At 45.6% G+C, this 20,736-nt stretch overlaps 1 protein-coding gene across 1 annotated transcript; it reads right to left on the bottom strand.

Annotated features, from left to right (window-relative positions):
* Positions 1-3,416: 3,416 nt before the first annotated feature.
* TMSB10 (thymosin beta 10) lies at positions 3,417-4,454 on the bottom strand. The gene is made up of 3 exons (XM_053586788.1): positions 4,299-4,454; positions 3,899-4,013; positions 3,417-3,673 (listed from the first exon to the last, which is right to left on the bottom strand). The coding sequence occupies exons 2-3, from the start codon at positions 3,996-3,998 to the stop codon at positions 3,639-3,641; spliced, it is 135 nt and encodes a 44-aa protein (XP_053442763.1). The 5' UTR covers positions 3,999-4,013; positions 4,299-4,454; the 3' UTR covers positions 3,417-3,638.
* Positions 4,455-20,736: the final 16,282 nt, after the last annotated feature.

Below are 20,736 nucleotides of genomic sequence, written 5' to 3'. Positions count from 1 at the left end.
ACGCCCAGCTATTTTTTTGTTGCAGTTTGGCTGGGGCTGGGTTCAAACCTGCCACCCATGGCATATGGGACCTGTGCCCTACTCACAGAGCCACAGGCACCACCCTAGATTTTGGGGGTTTTTTTTGTTACTGTAGCATAACCTATCAAAAGCTGACTATTAAAAATGGCATAATCTTCTAGAATATAAACAACCGGTCTGCACGTTATGTATGTATTCACCTATAATAACATTACCACAATCCAGCAGCTTCAGATAAATTGATACAATTGTTTCATGAAACAATTTAGAAACCAAGAGATTTCTGTTAGTGCCATGATTTCTGTAATAGCGATCAGCTCTTAGTGAGTCTTTGAGTTAACAAAAGGTGTCTCTCAATTTATATTTATAAGTTTGCATTCTTGGAAAATGAAGTCTATGGTAAAACTGGCAAAATCAATCAATGATAGACTCTATAATTAAGAGATGCTTCACCTACATGAATAGATGTCACAGGTCTGTTTACATAAAGTTCAAAAACAGGCAAAATGTATACATGCTATTAGAACATACATAGGTATGCAATTGGAACGAGGTACAAGGGTGTGTTCAGTTTGTGAAGATTCATCAAACTGTACACTTTTATGCATTTTTTTGTATGTGTGTTATACTACGGTAAAGAGTTTTTAAAGAAGTCATGCAGGGCACCAGACAGATCTTTGATGTGTAGGATTGTCTTATGCATTGCAGGATGTCAAGAATTCCTGGTCTCTATCCATGAGCTGTCAATAGTTGTCCCTTAATGATTATAACAACAAAAATAAAATGTCCTCTAGCCGGGCGTTATGGCGGGCGCCTGTAGTCCCAGATGCTTGGGAGGCTGAGGCAAGAGAATGGCGTAAGCCCAAGAGTTAGAGGTTGCTGTGAGCCGTGTGACACCATGGCACTCTACCGAGGGCGGTACAGTGAGACTCTGTCTCTACAAAAAAAAAAATAAATAAAAAATAAAATGTCCTCATACATTTCTATATGCTTAATCCCTGAGTGCCATAAATTTATACTAATCAAGCCTTATTCTCTGGGGTGGGCCACTTGAAGCTCATTAACTGCCTGATATCTGAATTAAACTGGTCTTCCATTGTTCATGCTTCATGGGCAGGGTGGAAGGGGATGAGGCATGGGTGCTGGTGATGATGATGGGGGTGATAATGGCAGTGGTAGTGATGGTGACTGGGTAGAAAACCATTCGTGTCTGTAACAGTATCTACCCGATGTTATCACATACATTTCAGATCACTTTGCTCCAAACCCTCATATCTCCGGTGGCTCCCAAGCAGGGGTCCTCAAACTTTTTAAACAGGGGGCCAGTTCACTGTCCCTCAGACCGTTAGAGGGCCAGACTATAGTTAAAAAAAAAAATAAAAAACTATGAACAAATTCCTATGCACACTGAATAGATCTTATTTTGAAGTGAAAAAACAAAACAGGAACAAACACCATCACACGGCCTTATGTGGCCCGCGGGCCGTAGTTTGAGGACCCTTGAATAGGATACAACACACCCAACTTACCTTCTAGGCTAATTTTGAGGTTGCTTCTGTTTTTGCTGAATCATTGCCTTTCTCTTCACTGAACATATCATTATGTTGAACATATCATTATGTTTCTCTTCCTTCTGTTGAGAAAGCCCTGCTTTCATTTTTACTTCTGTTAATTCAATTAATTCCTCTTCCAAGAAGCAGCCCCCTGTCCTAGACTAAACCATTCCTTTGTCTACCTTCCCATGGTTCTTTACTTGTATCTCTTTAGCATTTTTTTTCCTGTCTTTTGTATAGATTGTTGGCATGTCTTTTCTAGCTGCCACAGGCCTTATGCTGTGATAGGCCTGGCAGGGTGCTAAAAAAAAAAAATGTATGCTGAATTAAACTGAGCAAGAACACAGCTTTCGAATTTCACAGAACTCAGCACCCCCAAATCCAAAACCCTTTAACCAGATGAGATGTAAAAGCTGTCATCTGGCTAATTTGGAGCTTTCTACTAATAGCCTCAATTATGAAATGACTGTACTTCTCCTTATTGTAATAGGATAGTATCCTGGACTGACTGAGCTCAGGGAAGGAAATGAAGATGTTTGGGTTCCCTGAACCATTAACTTCCACAAATTCTCCATGATAGGGCCCTGTCAATGTATGTGGAGTCAACGAGACATTGGGAAAGAGCGCCTGGTGACAGCTCAGCTTTAGCAGTGCCAAGATGGAGCAGGCGAGGCCAGGTGATACTTCAGTTACTATTCAGTAAGCACGTATCAAGTGTCTACTATGTGTTGGCTACTGTGGGAGTCACCAGTATCAATCGCTAAGAATCCTCCATTGCCTGTAACCAGGAAGGTGATCACGCAGGAGGGGCAGATAGGAGCTAAGAGGAAGAAACTCTTTGGGCATTTGTTTCCATGGGCCAGTGGCTTCCTCAGCCTGGGTGTACTGACTCTGGTTTGCTGGGGCTGCCTGTGTCACTAGATTTTAAATTCCTGTGGACAGGGATGGTACTTCATTTGAATTAACTGCCCTCACTCAGCACTTAGCCCCTTGGGGCCAGGCAAAAATGTGAAATAAATCACCAGCAATGTGTCATCCTCTCCATCCTCCTTAAGGAAAACTTCAGCCCTAGAATCATAAGCCTGTTTCTTCTGCTCCTGAATGCCTTGGAGACCCAGACTGGGGAAAACCAGCCCCTCTGGGCTGGTACCACCCCTTCCCTGTGGGTCCAGAGGGGTGACCCCATAGAGCTCTGCTGCCAGCACCAACCTTTCCTTCCTCCCTCCACGTTCCCACCCTTCCTGCTAAGGCACAGCGCAGGCACTCCCTCTAATGGCTAATGCTTTTGTGAGAGGTTCTGAGCTAGCATTAAAAGACAAAAAACCAGGCTCTCCACCATCCCCACCCCCGCAAGTTCTAGGGCTGGTTCCTCTAGTTCAGACATTCCCGCTGTAGTTTCCCTAGGTCCCGCCTCTGTTGTTTAACGCCTTTTTCTTCTGGAGACTGTGACCTCAAGAGATTTCCAGCATTCCAGATTGTCTTTCTTCCCTTTCCTCCTAGACTTTAAATCACTGTTCTCTACCGCTGCGAATCAGCTTTGAGAAGGCGAGAGGGAAACAAGTGGGACTCTAAAAAGCTTATCAAAACCAAACCCTGCTCTTTTTTTCCAAAACAGTTTGCAGGTGACAAAGTGGGGTTAAATTTTACATGGATTGCATTAAGAGCAAGAGGTAAGCAGCTAGTAAGCCACGAATTCTTACGGAGAAGCACGTATAACCAAACTTAAAAATGGTCTTTCCAAGCCGGCCGGTCTGCGACAGGAACCGATTCCAAGGAGTGGGACTTGGATGTAGCAACACTGCCCACGCACACTCAACTAAGAGACTCAGACCACGCCAGCCATGCCACGAAGTGTGTTTTATTTTCATTAATCATACAAACAATTTTCTATAATATCCCAGGGCAAACCGGAGAATTTGGCAGTCCGATTGGGGGTCCCCTCCACGGCCCGCGGAGTGCCCGGGTTCACAGTGCAGCTTGTGGCTCATGTCCGTCTGGCAGGTGTCTCTTCCTCCACATCACGACTTGGGTCTCGAGAGGACGGGGACAGAGGATCCGCTAGTCTTAGGAAATCTCACTCCGCTTCTCCTGCTCGATGGCTGTGGAGAGCGGGAAAGCGGTCTATCACCGTGACCCCCCCAACCGTGGCACCCATGAGGTCCGGGATGAAGAAAGAGGCTTGGGGCGGGGGAGGGACAGGGCGCTGTCTGTAACTGGAAGGGTGGCGGGGCCGGAGGTATCGGCTGTGTGGGGAGGTAGAGGGCTGCGAGGGCAGGGCAGGGCGAGGGGCTGGACCGGGGGATCCACCTGGCGGGGGCACTCACTCTCTTTGGTCGGCAGGGTGTTCTTCTCCTGCGTCTCGGTTTTCTTCAGCTTGGCCTTATCGAAGCTGGCGATTTCCCCCATGTCCGGTTTGTCTGCCATTTTCTTAAAACAATCCTAGTGGGCAAACCGAGGCGGTTGGCCTGGGGCTGTGGCCAGCGTCCCGCTCCTCGCTCACGACCGCCGCCTCCCGACGTGGCACTCCCGCCGGGGCGTTGCCGGCAGCCCCGCGGCCGGGGATCTGGGCGCGCCCCGCACCCCACTCCGAAGCCCCAGGGCGTGGTCGGCCCGGCCGCCGTCCCGTCGGGGAAGGGCTCCTGTGGTGGCCGCAGCGCGCCCGGCGGAGCACCGGCTGCGACCCGACCCCGGCCGTGTGCCCCCATCCCCCAGCTTCGCGCTCACCTTGGCGTCCCGCTCCGAGCCCGGGGTCCTGGTGCTCCCGCTCCAGTTGCTGCAGCAAGAGACAAAGAGCTGCGCCCGCCCCTCGTCTTATATACGCCGCGCCCCGCCCCGCCCCTCACCCGCCGCAGCGGGGGCGGTGCTGGCACCGGAGGGGCGGGGGCGGCGCGGGCGGCTAGTCGCCCCGGCGCGCCCTCCGCGGGGCTGCTAGCCGGGCTGGGCGCGGCTCCTCCCGCACCCCGCGCCCCGCGCCCCCGGCTCGCGGTCGCCCAGGGGTGGGGGCTGCAGGCGCCGCTGGGGTGGGCGGCAGCCCCCCGGGTTTTCTTTTTGGCTGCATTTCCCTCTCTCTGGGAATCTGCTGCTTAGCAGAAAGAGTGTGGAGACGGGAGGGGGAGGGCGGTGTGGTTCTGCGAGTGTGCAAGTGCTGTGTGTAGGTGTGGGAGTGGATGTGCAGGCGTGCGCGCTCGCTCTGCAGCATCCTTGCTCGTAGGAGACAGCCCCCACCTGTGCCGCCCCACGTTTCTTGCTGCTTCTCTTTTTCTCTCCTTGGGGAGTCTGAGTCCTTTCTTGGTCTCGAGCTAAAAGAATCTGAGCGCAGAGCCGCAGAGGTGAAGCGGGGGCGGGAGTGGGGGCGGCAAATAGGTTTCCAGTGCTCTTTGCTCCGGTTGGGAGCCAGTTGCTCTCTCACTGTCGTCTGGATCTGGGCAGTTCCTGCAGGAGCCTTGCGTGGCGGTGCTTCCTAAATGCTGATAGAAGCATTGTCTAAAGGGCGGTGGTGGGAGCAGGGAGTCCCCATAGGGCTCACAATGTTCCCTGTCTCCCGGGGTTCTTAGGAACATTGTATCAGCGGGTTTCCTCCTTGAGGTTAACCTTGAAGATAATAGAGACCTAAGAGCCTACAAACGTTCTTGTTTTTCTTATTAACCCGTTATAGAAGTGGTATAATGCAGTTATTCAAATCTTTCTTAGAAAAGTTGTACTTTCATCCTGTGCAACACCTTTTAGATAGTAAGTTCCATAAGATAACAGCTCAGGGGATGAAGCTGGTCATGCTTTTATTTGCCCTGAACTTTCCTTTTTTAAGTGAGACTCTTGTATTACCAGGTTTTCTGTTTAAATGGGATTTGGTGGAAATATCCTAAATTCTGTCCAGTCCTTTTCTGATTTTTATCTGCTTTTCTTACATCCCCCTGAGTGTATTTGGAACAGCAGGAAGAAAGCTTAGGCATGTACATTTGATATACCAAATTGTATGACCTTGGGCAAGTCTTTTCCTGTGCCTCGGTTTCTTCATCTGTAAAATAGTTTTGGGTTAAGCTTAAATGAGATAAAAAACAGACATCAAGTGGATACTTAAGATGGCAGCCCCGTTGGAATGCCACACACAAATTTTGTTTGTGTATGGGCCAACTACCAGCACAAAGTGCTATGTAAAAAAAAAAAAACCCAAAACGCAAGGGCTTAAAATAATTATTCTTGTTCATATATGGGCAGGTGATGCTGGGCTGGGCCAGGCTGGGTGTAGCTCCAAATATGGGTTGGGTCTGGATTTGCTCCACTGGTGTCTCAGCCTCTGGCTTCTTCTCTGGGTACAAGAAAGTGTAGATGGGTTAAAGCATAAAAGCGTGTGGTATTGTGTCATGTTTCCTAACATCTCACTGGCCAAGCCCACCAGTGAGTGGGGAAATATATGGTAGGAGAGGAAGAGGAGTGAACATTTCCTGAATGAAAACTGAGCTTCAGGCACCTGCAATAATGCCCAGCTATTTTTTGGTTGTAGTTACCATTGCTGTTGGGCAGGCCCGGGCTGGATTTGAACCTGCCAGCTCCCCTGTATGTGGCTGGTGCCCTAGCCGCTGAGCTTCAGGCACCAAGCCAGTATGATTTTTCTTTTAAGAATGATGAACATGTTCTGGAATTAGATAGTGATGATGGTTGTACACTTTGTGAATATACTAAAAAAAAAAAAAAAACCCACTGAATTGTGCCTAAAAGGGTAAATTTTATGATATGTGAATGATATCACAATTAAAAAAAGAGTATATAGGGCGGTGCCTGTGGCTCAGTGGGTACGGGCGCCGGTCCCATATGCCGGAGGTGGCGGGTTCAAACCCAGCCCCGGCCAAATTAAAAAAAAAAAAAAAAGAATATACAGGAAAAAAAAAAAAGAAACTTGAGCTTCACGATCAAGAATCAAGGTAGGCAAATAACTGTAACTAACAGCCTCCGATGTGGCTTAATGCAATACAACTTTATTTTTCACTCATGCAGCAGTATTCTACCCTGATGCTCCTTTTCCTGCTCAGGCAGCTCTCTTCCGTGTGGTGACTTGGGCACCCAGGCTCCTTCTCTCTGGTTACTCTGCCCTCCTCTAGGTCCCAGAAGTGTACATTACACAGTCAGTGAATGGGGAAAAAGGAGAGGGTAGAGGACCACACTAGAATTTTTATGAACATCAGCCGCTATGCAAGTGAATGAGCCTTCAAAGCTTCAACTGCCCCAGCTAATAGAGACAAGCGGTTCCTACTCAAATTGCAGGGTTGCAAGCAAAATAAATGCTGTAGTTGTTCTATGACACTAAATTTGAGTATTTTTTGTTACACAGCATTAGATTACTGGAACAGCATGAAACAGAAAAATCATAACCTGGTGGTCACAGAGTTTCAGGTCTCATTTGGAGATTATTTTTCCTAAATATTTTCCATGACACTCATATACTTACTCCATGAATGTTTATTGAATGTCCATGAATACCTGGCAGTGTTCTGGGGGCAGAAGATATAATGAGACTCTCAAGTTACAAGTCTAGTGGAGTAGATGAATGACTCAAAGTCAATCCACAATGTTCACGGTCATGCCTTTTGTTTACTTATGACTTGGGCTGTTATTTATATGTGACAACATTTTGGCCTGTTTCTTGGAACAGATTTTATGCTGTTCACAGATGGCATAGAAAAAGCTGAGCCACTGAGCTCCAATTTCATTTCCATCTTCTTTGTTGAGAAGTATACCCTGGAAAATGTAGAACTAAGAAGAGGGAGCTGAGAGCATTTTGGTGACTGTCAATTTGGTGGCAGGGTCAGAAGGAAGCCTTTGAAGGTTTATCAGTGGACTTCATTCCTCAGACTTGTCCAACTTGACATTTTTGTCAGACTGGAATGGGGATGTAGATAAAATGCTGATTATATCATGAAGGACGAATCGCTGTAAGGCCTAGAACCAGTTGGATCTAGTGGCCCAGATAAATGGACAAAATATGATGAAATGAACCTGGTAGAGACTGATGTGTAGCCTTCTTGGGCTTCACATCAACTCTACAAGGACAGGAAGACATGATTAACATGGTTCAACTCTCAAGTAGCAGTGAGATTTGTGGCTGTACAGATAGGAAGGAAGAGTCTAGTCCGGATTTCCTTTGAGTAAAATTAAGTCATTCATTCCTGCTTTAGGGCCTTTGTCCTTGTCAACACTCTTCTTAGTCTAAATAGTCAGATCGTGCACCTGCTTCCTTCCTTGGGAACCTGCTTAAGTGTCTGTCTCGTTAGAGAACCCTTCCTGGCCTGTACAGAGCTACACCCCGTCATCGTTTAGCTTTTTACCATGTTTTATTTTTCTTCATAGAATCCATCTCTAACCAAAATATAATCAAACCTGTTGCATAGTCATTTCTTTCTTTATTGTCTATGTCCTGCAATAAGCACTGGGAGCCCCGTCTGTCTCGTTCATCATTGTATTCCCCAGCACCAAATGCAATGTCTGGCAGATAGTAAGTACTCAATCACTATTCATTGAACACATGTATTGATTTCCTAATCAAACTGGAGTGAACTACTCTGGGGGAGGTGATGAGTTCCCTCTCATTGGAGGCATTCAATGAGAAGTGGGTAGAGAAGTATTTGGACTATTATAGAGACGATTCATACCTTGGGCCAGAGTAGGTTCACAAGTGAGTGGAACATCTCCCTAGATGACCTCCCTTGTCCTTCTCCTGCTGCTTTTCTGTTTGTGAAACAGCCTCACTTCAGGTACCAGTTTTGCTCGACTGAAAATAATGTGTGACTCTCACACAGAGGAGGAGCAGGAAGCAAAGAAATCAGGATGTGACCTCTATATTTTCCATACTATCAAAAGGCTGAGATTTTTTTTTCTTTTCTTTTCTTTCTTTTTGTAGGTTGTGAAGTTTAAGGACTCACCCAAGATAAAATTGTGAAGGAAGTAAAGGGGACGTTTGATGTTCAGCCTCTGCAGGGATTATCTTGCTCTGTAGACATGTGGGTTATCTCCTAAATAAACCTTGGCAGTTGCTTAGGTAGCCCAAGTGGCGAACAGCCACAGTGTGGGTGAGACTATTACTGTTACATTTTTCATCTCTGCTGCTAGAATAGTGATAATGACAGCAACGCCTGTTACAAAGTAGTTACTGTGTTTCACATCTCGCGTTTAGGATTTTCAGTGCCTTATCTGACTTAATTCTCCCAAAATAGTGTGAAATGGCACTACTTTTAACATTTCTGGTTTCCAGTGCAGGAGTCTGAGACTCGGTCAAGGATGCACAGCTGGTCACTGGCGTTGCTGAGACTTGAATCCAGGCCTGGCTGACTGCACAGCCAGAGCTCTTCACACTGCATGACTCTTGCTGTGACCTGGCAGCCTAGGCTCACCTGGAGAATGTATTATAATTTTATTTGCCCAAATTAAATTTAACAAGAAACTTCAGCCAATTCTCAAACATTGGAAGATTTCCCCGGAGAAGATGTAGTAGCACTGAGTCTGTATTTTCTCATGGAAACATCATGATTAGGCCCCCTCCTTGAAATGGGGCCTGTCCTCTTCACTTTGCTGAATCCTCCACCACGCCCTAATGGTTTCCCAGCATGGAAACCCGTGTCACTTGCTACTTATTAACTTTAGGCTGGTGTTCTGCTTATAGTACAGAAATATTTCTTTTTTCCTTTTCTTTCCTTTCTTTCTTTTTTTTTGAGACAGAGTGCTGTGGCCTCAGCCTAGCTCACAGAAATCTCAAACTCCTGGTCTCAAGCAATGCTGAGTAGTTGGGACTATAGGCATATAGTCCATGCCTGGCTAGTTTTTCCATTTTTAGTAGAGAAAGGGTCTCGCTTTGTTCAGGCTGGTTTTGAACCTCTGAGTTCAAATAATCCTCCCACCTTGGCCTCCCAGAGTGCTAGGATTGTAGTTGTGAGCCACTGTGCTCAGGCCAGAAATATTTCTTGTTCCTCAGTCTCTGTGGGAGCTAACCTATAAAATGCCTCCCCCACCCCCATTCCCATCCTCGTGTAGTTCCCTCCCTCTACTGTGCCACGGGTGCTCTGTATGACCAATGGCATACGGCAGAGATGATAGATGTTGTTGCTAAGGTTAAGTTATAAAAGACTGTAATTTCCATCTTGGTGCCCCATCCTATCCCTCTGTACCTTGGATTTCTCATTCTGGGGGTTGCCAGTTGCCATGTTCTGAGCAGCCCCATGGAGAGGCTCATCTGGGGAGGAGCCTGTGAGCAACCAAGGTCTGCCAACAACATGAGGAAGTTAAGAAGCGGGTCCTCAGCCCCAGCTGAGCTTTCACATGACTGTGGTCTTGGCCATGAAGTTGAATGCAACCTCATGAGAGACACTAAACCATAAAACATGAGAATAAATCTTTGCTGTTTCATGTTGCTAAGTTTTCAGGTTACTTTTTATTCAGCAATAGATAAACAATTCATACTCAAGAGTAGGGAGAAAATACATAGAAAGTAGAGTAGTGGTTGCTGGTGGCTGGGGGGAAGGGAGAATTCTTGTTAATGCTACAGAATTTCAGTATGAGATGATGAAAAAGTTCCAGAGATGAATAATCTTGATGTCTGCCCAACAGTGTGAATGTACTTAATGTCATTGAACTGTACACTTAAAAATGGCTAAAATGGTAAATTTCATGTTGTGCCATTTAGCACAATAAATAAAAAGATGAAAAAAGGGTGGGGGTGGGGTGGAATATAGATCCTGAGTGTTATATGATTCCAGAAAATAACAAAGAGCATACTTATTTGTGGAAGTCAAGAATATAACCTTAAAAAAAATCTGGTCAGGCACAGTGGCTCATGTCTGTAATCCTGGCACTGTGGGAGGCTAAGGCAGGAGGATCACTTGAGCTCAGGAGTTTAAGACCAGCCTGAGCAAGGTCAAGACCCTGTTTTTACGGAAAATAGAAAAACCAGCTGGACATTGTGGTGAGCACCTGTAGTCTCAGCTACTCAGAAGGCTGAGGCAAGAGAATTGCTTGAGCCCAAGAGTTTGAGGTTGCTGTGAGCTAGGCTGATGCCACTTCACTCTAGCCAGGGTGACAGAGTGAGACTCTGTCTCAACAAACAAACAAAAACTTGTCATAGTAACAACTTTAAACATGGGAAAGATGAGTAACAACAATCTTAATGAACCAGGACTGTCCTACATCATCACATGGTCCTTATAAGTCTTTGAGTCAGCTGAGCTTGCTGCAGAGCTGTGGTTTTTAACTGTTTTCGACCTAAGAGATCACCCCACCCCAAAAAGTACATTAAATGCATTTCATATTGTGACCTACTACTCACATGAGCACACACAAATGAAGTCAAACTTTTACTGGGTTAGTGAGGTGGCTCACGCCTGTAATCCTAGCACTCCAAGAGCTGAGGCAGGTGGATATCTTGAATTTAGTAGTTTGAGACCAGCATGAGCAAGAGCAAGATCTTGTTGCTACTAAAAATAGAAAAATTTGGCTTGGTGCCCATAGCACAGTGGTTACGGCGCCAGCCACATACACTGAGACTGGCAGGTTAGAACCTGACCTGGGCCAGGTAAATAACAATGACAATGGCAAAAAAAAAAAAAAAATAGCTGGGTGTTGTGGTGGGTGCCTGTAGTTCTAGCTACTTGGGAGGCTAAGGCAAAAGAATTGCTTAGGCCCAAGAGTTTGAGGTTGCTGTGAGCTGTGACACCACGGCACTCTACCGAGGGTGACAAAGTGAGACTCTGTCTCAAAATAAATACATCCATAAATAAATACAATAAAAATAGAAAAATTAGCTGGTGTTGTGGTGGGCACCTATAGTCCTAGCTACTTGGGAGGCTGAGGCAAGATGATCCCTCTTACACAGGAATTTGAGGTTGTTGTGAGCTGAGCTGATGCACAGCACTCTATGCAGGGTGACTGAGTGAGACTCTGTCTCAAAAAAAAGAAGAAGAAAAAAGAATACCAACAGAGTTTCACTGGAACAATACTACCCTTATTATGCATCATGCATTGTGACCTTTTATTTATTCCTTTGCATGTAAAACATGTTTGTATTCTGAAATAATGATAGATTTATAGGAAGTTGCAAAAAATAGTACAGTGAGAGATCCCTGTACCTTTCTTTCAACTTTCCCCAGTGGTAATGTCTTACATAACTGTAATGCAATATCAAAATCAGGAGATGGACATTTGTGCAATCCATAGACTTTTTCTAGATTTCACCAATTTTTACAGGTACTTGTTTGTGTATGTGTAGTTCTATACATTTTTATCACACATACAGAGTTGTATAACAACCATCACAAGGCAGTTACAGATTTATTCACCACACAAGGAGTCCCTCGTGCTACCTCTTTATAGTCCCACGCACCCCCGTAACCCCTGGCAACCACTAATTTATTCTCCAACTCTAAAATTTTGTCATTTAAAGAAAATGATACAAATGGAATCATGCAGTGTGCATCCTCTTGAGTTTGACTTTCCCTACTAAGTATAATGCCGTTGAGATCCATCCAAGTTGTTGAGTGTATCAATAGTTCATTCATTCTTTTCTCTTAGTATTCTGTGGTATGGATGTACCACATGTTCAAGGGCATTGTATAACAACCATCACAATGCAGGGATATTAAACATAAAGCTGCTTTGAACATCTGAGTACTTTTTTGTGTGTGTGGACTGAAGTTTTCATTTCTCTGGGATAAATGCCTAGGGAGGAGATTTCTGGATCATTCGGCAAATGTATGTTGTGTTTTATGAGAAAATGCCAAACAATTTTGCAGAGTGGCTGTACCATTTTATATTCCCACCAGCAATGACTAAGAGATCCAATTTCTCAGCATCCTCAGCAGTATTTTGTATTGTCACTGTTGTCATTTTAGTTGTTCTAATAGTCACAGAGAGATGTTTCATGGCAGCTTTAATTTGCATTTCCCCAATGGCTGGTTGTGTTGAACTAGTCCTTTCTACTTCATCATTAAACAGTTTGATTTCATTGCTCACTAATTGGCTGTGACCAGCAGTTCAAACACTGTTGTAGTAGGACCACTTTATCAGCCGCTTAGCATCTATTGTTCAGAAATCATTCCTTTAACATTTAAATTCTCTTTTTGCCTCCACGAGACAGATATTTCTGTGATTTTACGTGCAACTCAGACATTCTCTGGAGTCTGACAAGCTCTAACTAAGAATGGTTCCAACTCCAATTTGATGGTTTCCTATCATTTCTCTGAATGTTCAGGACTATTCTGTTCTTGTGGTTATTTCTAATCTCTCTGGATTTTTTTGTCTTCACATTAATGTACGTCCAAACATGGTAGACAGCCCTTGGCCTTGATTTCCTTTTCAAAGAATCTATACTAGGCAACATGTTTTATTAGAGGTTTATGGGTTAAGGGGAATCGCAAAGATACTTTTAATGACACATCCTTGTACCTGGGAGATCCCCTGACCTGCAGCCCAAGCTTCTATCAGATAGTCCCAACCTCACACTGTCTCACTAGCTTCTCCACCTCTCTGATTCCCTGCTTCCTCCCTTATTCTTTGAGAAATACCAACTATCCACACTGCTCTCTCTCTACAGCAGAACCGTATACTTGTTCTTTGGGACCTTGGCTTTTGATAAAAGGAGGTTTGAGGCTTCCCTTTCTACCATAAGCAACTAATGGAGACTATTTCCCCAAAGATAGTTGCTTTCCTCAGTGGAATTTTGGTTTCAGCTGTTAAGATAATGTATCCACTACCCCAGGGGGAAATGGAGAAGCTTCCTGAGGCTATGTTTGCAGGGATGGTGAAATCATTACTACAGGGTTGAACTAGCTCTGTAAAGAGGGCCCCAGGGAAGGCCACCCAAGCCAGGGATTTAAGAAAGTGGTAGTTAGATCTTGGGGAATTTGCAAAGTCAGGGAGGTCAAGGGGAAGTCAGAGTCATCAAGGGGACCCCCACACTTTGAGTCTGCCAGGAAAGCAAGTCCTGAGAAGTGCAAGCAACAGAGGCTTCCATAGCAGATGCGGCAGAAATGGCGGAAGGACACGAAGTAGGAGAGTCTTCTCTCCCTGACCACCTGTCCCCTCCACCTTAGATCTTCCTGGGGAGGGGGGAAAAAGAAGGACCCATCCTGCTCCTCCTAAGACTAAGCTTCTCTCCCAGGGAGACTGAGTGAGGCCTTTGGAGACTACTTCAAACAGGAAGAGACTGAGTTTCTTTCTTTTTTTTTTTTTTTTTGAGACAGAGTCTCACTTTGTCACCATTGTGGAGTGCGATGGCATCATAGCTCACAGCAACCTCAAACTCTTGGGCTCAAGCAATCCTCTTGCCTCAGCCTTCCAAAGCAGCTGGGACTACAGGCACCTGCCACAACCCAGCTATTAATAAAGATGAGCTCTCACTCTGGCTCAGGCAATCTATCTGCCTCCATCTCCCAGAGTGCTAGGATTACAGGCGTGAGCCATCGTGCCCAGCCTGAGTTTCCTTTAATTGGCTCACCCACTGCCCATCTGCTAGGGTGAGCACCCAAGTGCTGATAGACAAAGAAAGCAAACTGCATTTTTTTCTTAAATATGGGTCTCAGGATGTAAACTTTGATCTCTTTCCCTGATACATACAATTTAAAAATTTCTCCTAGGCCAGGTGCAGTTACTCATGCCTAAATCCTAGCACTCTGGGAGGCCAAGGTAGGTGGATTGCTTGAGCTCAGAAGTTTGAGACCAGTCTGAGCAAGAGCAAGAGGCCCGGTCTCTACTAAAAAATGAAAAATTAGTTGGGCATTGTGGTAGGCACATGTAGTCCCAGCTACTTGGGAGGCTGAAGCAGGAGGATCTTTTGAGCTCAAGAATTTGAAGTTACTGTGAGCTAAGAGCACTCTACCCAGAGCGACTGAGTGAGACTCTGTCTCAAAAAAAAAAAAAAAGGAAAAGAAAAGAAAGTCTCTCCTATTCATTTTGTCTTCCTCTGTCTGGTCCTGGTGTCTGTATAATTTCTGTAAAGAAGGTACAGCATGGTTGTCATCACAGCCCAAATATGTGACTCACTAGGTGACTGTATTAATTATAACTTTTATTTATTTTATTTTATTTTTTATTTTTTGAGACAGAGTCTCAGGCTGTCACCCTGGGTAGAGTGCTATGGCGTCATAGCTCACAGCAACCTCTAACTCTTGGGCTCAAGTGGTTCTCTTTCCTCAGTTTTTTTTTTCTTTTTGCAGTTTTTGGCCAAGGCTGGGTTTGAGCCTGCCACCTCTGGCATATGGGGGTGGCGCCCTACCCCTTTGAGCCACAGGTGCCGCCCCTCTTGCCTCAGTTTTTCTATTTTTAGTAGAGATGGGGTCTTGATTTTTGCTCAGGCTGGCTCGAACTCGTGAGCTCAAGCAATTCACCTGCCTTGGCCTCCCAGCGTGCTAGGATTGCTGGCATGAGCCACCGAATAACACTTTTTAGATCTGAAGAAACAGACACTTCAGCTCCTTTAAGCAAAAGAGGATGTGTCGGGTTAAATTTCTCTGGAAGCAAACTCTGAGACAGGTTTTGTGTGCAGGATGTTTATCAAGGAGTTCCCTTGGATTAAGTCCTATTGAAGGGGAGGAAGGAAGAGGGCTTGGGCAGACGGAGAAGTCAAGCTGGGAGGAAAGACAGCCCCAGTACCTCCAACACCCTAGGGGTCCTCTGAAGTTAGAGGTGGGGCCAAGGCAGGCTAAGATGGGCTGAGACTGGCAGGGCTGGTGGCTCTCAATGCTGGACACCAGGAGGTGTCAGCTGACCACATTTCTAGCCAGGTGGGACAAATCCTCCTTGGAAGAGGGATCTGAGCAGTGCCTCCCAGTGTTTTAGGGTAAAAATGCCTTAGTACTGCATCTGGGCTGCTGCCAGAAGCCCCCAATAGCTCTGAGTTTCTCCCTCCCGGCCTTGCATTCCTGACCCTTCTGCTTTCCCCTGGGCACCCCAACAATTGCCCTTACCATGTTCTTCTCACCAAATTCTGGAGGAGACATTGACAGTGACCTAAGTCTGTGACTCTGATACTGTGTTCCATGGAACCCTAATTCTGGAGCTGTTACTATGTAAGAGTTCATTATACTCTCTTTCTCTCTCTCTCTTTTTTTTTTTTGAGACAGCTTGTCACTTTGTTACCCAGGCTGGAGTCCAGTGGCAAGATTGTAACTCACAGCAACCTTGAACTCCTGGGCTCAAGGATGCTCCTGCCTCAACCTCCTGAGTAGCTAGGACTACAGATGCATACCACCATGACTGGCTAATTAAAAAAATTTTTTTTAGAGATGGGGTCTCACTGGGTTGTCCAGGCTGGTTCTAAAATCCTGGCCTCAAGTAATTCTCCCACCTCAGCCTCCTGAAGTTCTGGGATTACGGGTGTGAGCCACCACATCTGGCTTTCTCTCTTCTTTTGTGTGTGTTTAAAAAATAGAATATTCGGGCGGCACCCGTAGCTCAGTGGGATGGGTGCCCAGCCATAAGCACCAAGGTTGGCGGTTTGAACCTGGCCCCGGCCAGCTAAAACAACAATGACAAGTGCAACAACAACAGAAAAAAAAAAAAAAACAAATAACCGGGTGTTGGGCAGGTGCCTGTAGTCCCAGCTACTTGGGAGTCTGAGGCAAGAGACTCACTTAAGCCCAACAGTTTGAAGTTGCTATGATCTGTTACACCATGGCAGTCTATCTACCCAGGGTGACAGCTTGAGACTCTGGCTCAAAAAAAAAAAAAAAAAAGAAAGAAAGAAAAATAGAATATTCTACTATGGAGGTTTTTCAAACATGTACACATGTATGTCTCCTTCCTAAAATGCTAGCTGGCAGTGAGAAGAGACAGTGCAGGCTCAATGCCTGTAGCTCAGTGGCTAGGGTGCCGGCCACATATACCAGCGCTATTGGATTCGAACCCAGCCTGGGCCTGCCAAACAACAATGACAACTACAAAAAATAGCCAGGCGCCTATAGTCCCAGCTATTTGGGAGGCTGAAGCAAGAGAATCACTTAAGCCCAAGAGTTTGAGGTTGCTGTGAGCTGTGACGCCACAACAATCTACCAAGAGCAAAGTAGTGAGATCCTGTGTCAGAAAAGAAAAGAAAAAGATGAAGCAGTTCAGGGAGGTAGGTGAAAGTTTGGACTGTAAAGTTAGAGTGTGTGAGTTTGAATCCAACACCTACTAGATGTACGATCTTGGGTAAGTGATTTAACCTCCCTATGCCAACCTCTACTCTCTGAAAAAGGGCAATACACAGGATGACTCCTTTTGTACAGGACACTGAGAGACTGGCAAGTCCTTGGCAGTTATTTCATGAAAAATATGAAGTATGAAGCCCACAGTGACTCCTAATAAAACCGTATATACATGTATAAGTATACAATGACCAAATGGGAAAATGAAATAATTTTATTGATGCTTCATTTCTGGGAGTTTGTAAACCAGTGGTTCCTGACCTTTTTTTGGTACCAGGGATTAGTTTCATAGGAGACAATTGTTCCACAGATGGGAGTAGGGGGTGGGGTTGAGATGATTCAAGTACATGACATTTACCTCAGATTATCAGGCATTAGCTTCTCATAAGAGAATCTAGAATTTAGATCCCTCAAAGCCAAGTTTACAGTAGGGTTTGGACTGCTATGAGGATCCAATGCTGCCCTGATCTGACAGGAAGCAGAGCTAGGTGGTGATGCAAGTGATGGGGGAACAGCTGTAAATAGAGATGAAGCTTCACTTGCTCCCTCACAGTTACTCACCTTCTGCTGTGTGACCTGTTTCCTAACAGGCCAGGGATCAGACCTGTACTGGTCTGCAGTCCTGGGGGTTGGAGACCATGGCTGTAAACCATATTTTCCTTTGTAGAGATAGACCTTGGAGTAAGCATGTCCGTGCACATTTGGGGATATGCTGCCTCTTGGGCTGGAATTCTGGGCCCACAGGAGCCACAGGAAGAAGGAAAGCAGATGCTTGACCCACTTTTGGGCAGGATGGCTTCTGGCCTGGGGGAGCAGGGGATCTAGGTAGAAATTGTCCCTTAGCTAAGGCTACTAGCATTATTGGTCTATGGGGCCAAGCCCTATATTTCTCACCGTTCATGTGGCAAGAGGAACTTGCTACCCAAGAAGCAACGGGTAGCAAGGTAGGAAAGAAGAATTTCCAGTTATAATAAGTGTCAGTTGCCAGATGCCAGGGCAGCGTTACAAAGGCTAGTGGGGTCTCAGGGGCCAAATAGGGGTCCTGGCTGCCAACCCGCCAGAAAGACCATGGTTGGGGCTGGTGGCAGGACATTGCATCTGTTGGAAAGAACCAGCTGGGCCAGGAGCTGTGGCCCTTGGGTCCACTGCTCATAATGAACAGGTCAGAATAACAAGAATGCTAATCCTGAGGTTTCCTGCAGCACTGATTTTCTTCACTGCACTATTCCCTGCAGCATTATTTGTGATCATGAAAAATGGCAAATAAACCACATTCTAGGAAGCACTGTTATCATTAGGAAGAATGAGTAGATCATTCTGTTTAGAAGTATAAGGCCTACTCTCAACTGGACTGGCCAAATAATACGTGCCCAAGAATTAGCCAGTTAAAAAAAATCATTACAATTAAAATAATTATCAAAGATGTTTTTGTGCTGGGCGCAGTGGCTCATGCCTATAATCCCAGCACTATGGGAGGCTGAGGAGGGAGAATTGCTTGAGCTTAGGAGTTCGAGACTCACCTAAGTGAGAGTGAGACCCCGACTCATGAAAAAAATGGAAAAACCCAGCCAGGCACCACGGAGAGCGCCTGTAATCCCAGCGGCTTCTGGAGGCTGAGGCAGCGGGATGCCCACAGCCCAAGTCTGAGGTTGCAGTGAGCTATGACGCCATTGCACTCTGTTCAGGGGCATAGGGTGGGACTCTGTCTCAACAACAACCACCACCACAACAAAAAACCCCAAAAGATGTGCTTGTGATTTAAGAAAATTGGAAATACTGAAGCATGAAAATTAAAAACTGAAAGGTCCTGCCCACCCCACACCTGTCCCACTCCCTCCCCAGAAAAGTAATTAGTTTGCTGTGTGTTCTTTTATTCCAGAACCGAAAGACCTGCTTCTTTCATAACTTCTCATTGTTTGAGACTTTTCGCTGTTTTAATGCTGCAGTGGACCAGCTCAGTGATTCCCAAATTGTGTGTGGGTGTGTGTGTCTGTGCACAGATGGATGTGTTTGCACGTATTAACATGAGTTAATATTTCCTTAGGACAGATTCCTATGGTGGAATTTCTAGGTCAAAGGGCATGAACATTTTGCTTTACAGAAAACTTTTACTTTCCTATGGGATATTGCTCTGCTTTTATTTTTGTCCACTTGAGAGTTGAAAATGCACCTACTTGTTTTAATTTGCTTTTGAAAAAATTATCTTACTTATTTGTTTGTTTGTTTGTTTATTTAGAGACAGAGTCTCACTGTTGCCCAGGCTAGAGAACTGTGGCATCAGCCTAGCTCACAGGGACCACAAACTCCTGGGCTCAAATGATCCTCCTGCCTCAGCCTCCTGAGTAGCTGGGACTATAGGCACCTGACACAACACTCACCTAGTTTTTCTGTTTTAAGTAGAGATTGGTTCTGGCTTTGCTCAGCTGGTCTCTAACTCCTGAACTCAAGTGATCCTCCTGCCTTAGCACCCCAGAGTGCTAGCATTACAGGCATGAGCCACCATGCCCAGCCTTAAAAATTATTTTATTTTTAAAAATTGTGATAAAATACACATAATGTAAAGTTTACCATTTTAATCATTTTTAAGTGTACAGTTTTGTTCCATTAAGTATATTCACATTTTGGGGTAAACATCATCATCCATCTCCGAAATTAATTTGTTTTTATTTGATTAGCTAGTGAGTATTTTTTCATTTCTCTATGAACTGCTGTTTCTCCTCTCTCTCTCTTTCTTCCTTTCCCCCTTTTTTTCTTCCCCTTTCTCTCCCCACCGCCCCCCTTTTTTTAAATCTCTATGATCTTTGCAGATTTTCCAACTAGGCTGATTTTCTTTCTTCAGGACCTTTTCTACATTCTGGATATTCTCCCTTTGTCAATTTCATATATTTGGTTTGGCTCCTTTTATATTACCTTAGTTCTAGTCTTTGCAACATCCCTACAAGACAGGTATTCTGGGATGGCGCCTGTGGCTCAGTGAGTAGGGCGCCCGCCCCATATACCGAGGGTCGCGGGTTCAAACCCAGCCCCGGCTGAACTGCAACCAAAAAATAGCCGGGTGTTGTGGCGAGCACCTGTAGTCCCAGCTGCTTGGGAGGCTGAGGCAGGAGAATCACGGAAGCCCAAGAGCTAGAGGTTGCTGTGAGTCCTGTGACTCACTCTGGCACTCTACCAAAGGTGGTAAAGTGAGACTCTGTCTCTACAAAAAAAAAAAAAAAAAAGACAGGTATTCTTATTCTCATTTTGCAGATGAAGAAGATACAGGTCAGAGATGTTGCATGACTCGCTAAGGTCACAAATCTAATTAATGGCAGAGACAAAACAGGAACTCTCTTCTATCTGCCTCCAGGGCCAGAGTGGCTTTCACAGGGCTGAGGCCAAAGGTAAACTGCCCGAGGTGGGGGCGACGGCAGGCTAGAGCAAGGAGGAAGTGAGAATCTGACTCCTTCCCCTGCTGCCTCTCCTTGCATGCAGGACTGTAGAAATGCTTATGAAACTGGAGGTCTTGGGGGTGTTCACTCCTCTTACCACTTCGGCTGCAGAATTGAGGCCAGAGGGTGTGGTCTGGAGGCCCTTTGGGGGCAGTAATTTGGGGCAGTTTCTTTTTCTCCCCCACAGCTATGTCAGATCAACCACCAAGTGTGGAGAATTTTACTTTCTTAATAGCATTTTGCTGCTTTCCAGCCCCTGCCCAAGCCTGGGGCAGGTCCCCAAAGTCCCTTTACTCCTCTCTCACCACTTCCACTTCTGCTTTCTCAGATTTTCCCTCATTGCTGCAGCCACGGTGATCTTTCTAAAGTTCACATTTGATTACACAACTCCTTTGCTTAAAACACTTTGATGCCTCTGCAATGCCTTGAAGATATGGTCCAAACTCCCGGTCCCAGTGCACAGGTCCTCCACCAAAAGTTTCTGTTCCTTGCTTGCCCCTACCTGCGCTGGTCTACGTGCAGCAGACTGAATTTCGCCAGAACACGGAAGTCTCTCCCATGCCTCAAGGCCTTTGC

The sequence above is a fragment of the Nycticebus coucang genome, chromosome 4 (genome assembly GCF_027406575.1).
Source record: "Nycticebus coucang isolate mNycCou1 chromosome 4, mNycCou1.pri, whole genome shotgun sequence".
NCBI classification, from domain to species: domain Eukaryota; kingdom Metazoa; phylum Chordata; class Mammalia; order Primates; family Lorisidae; genus Nycticebus; species Nycticebus coucang.
This window is presented reverse-complemented; position numbering and strand designations above follow the sequence as displayed.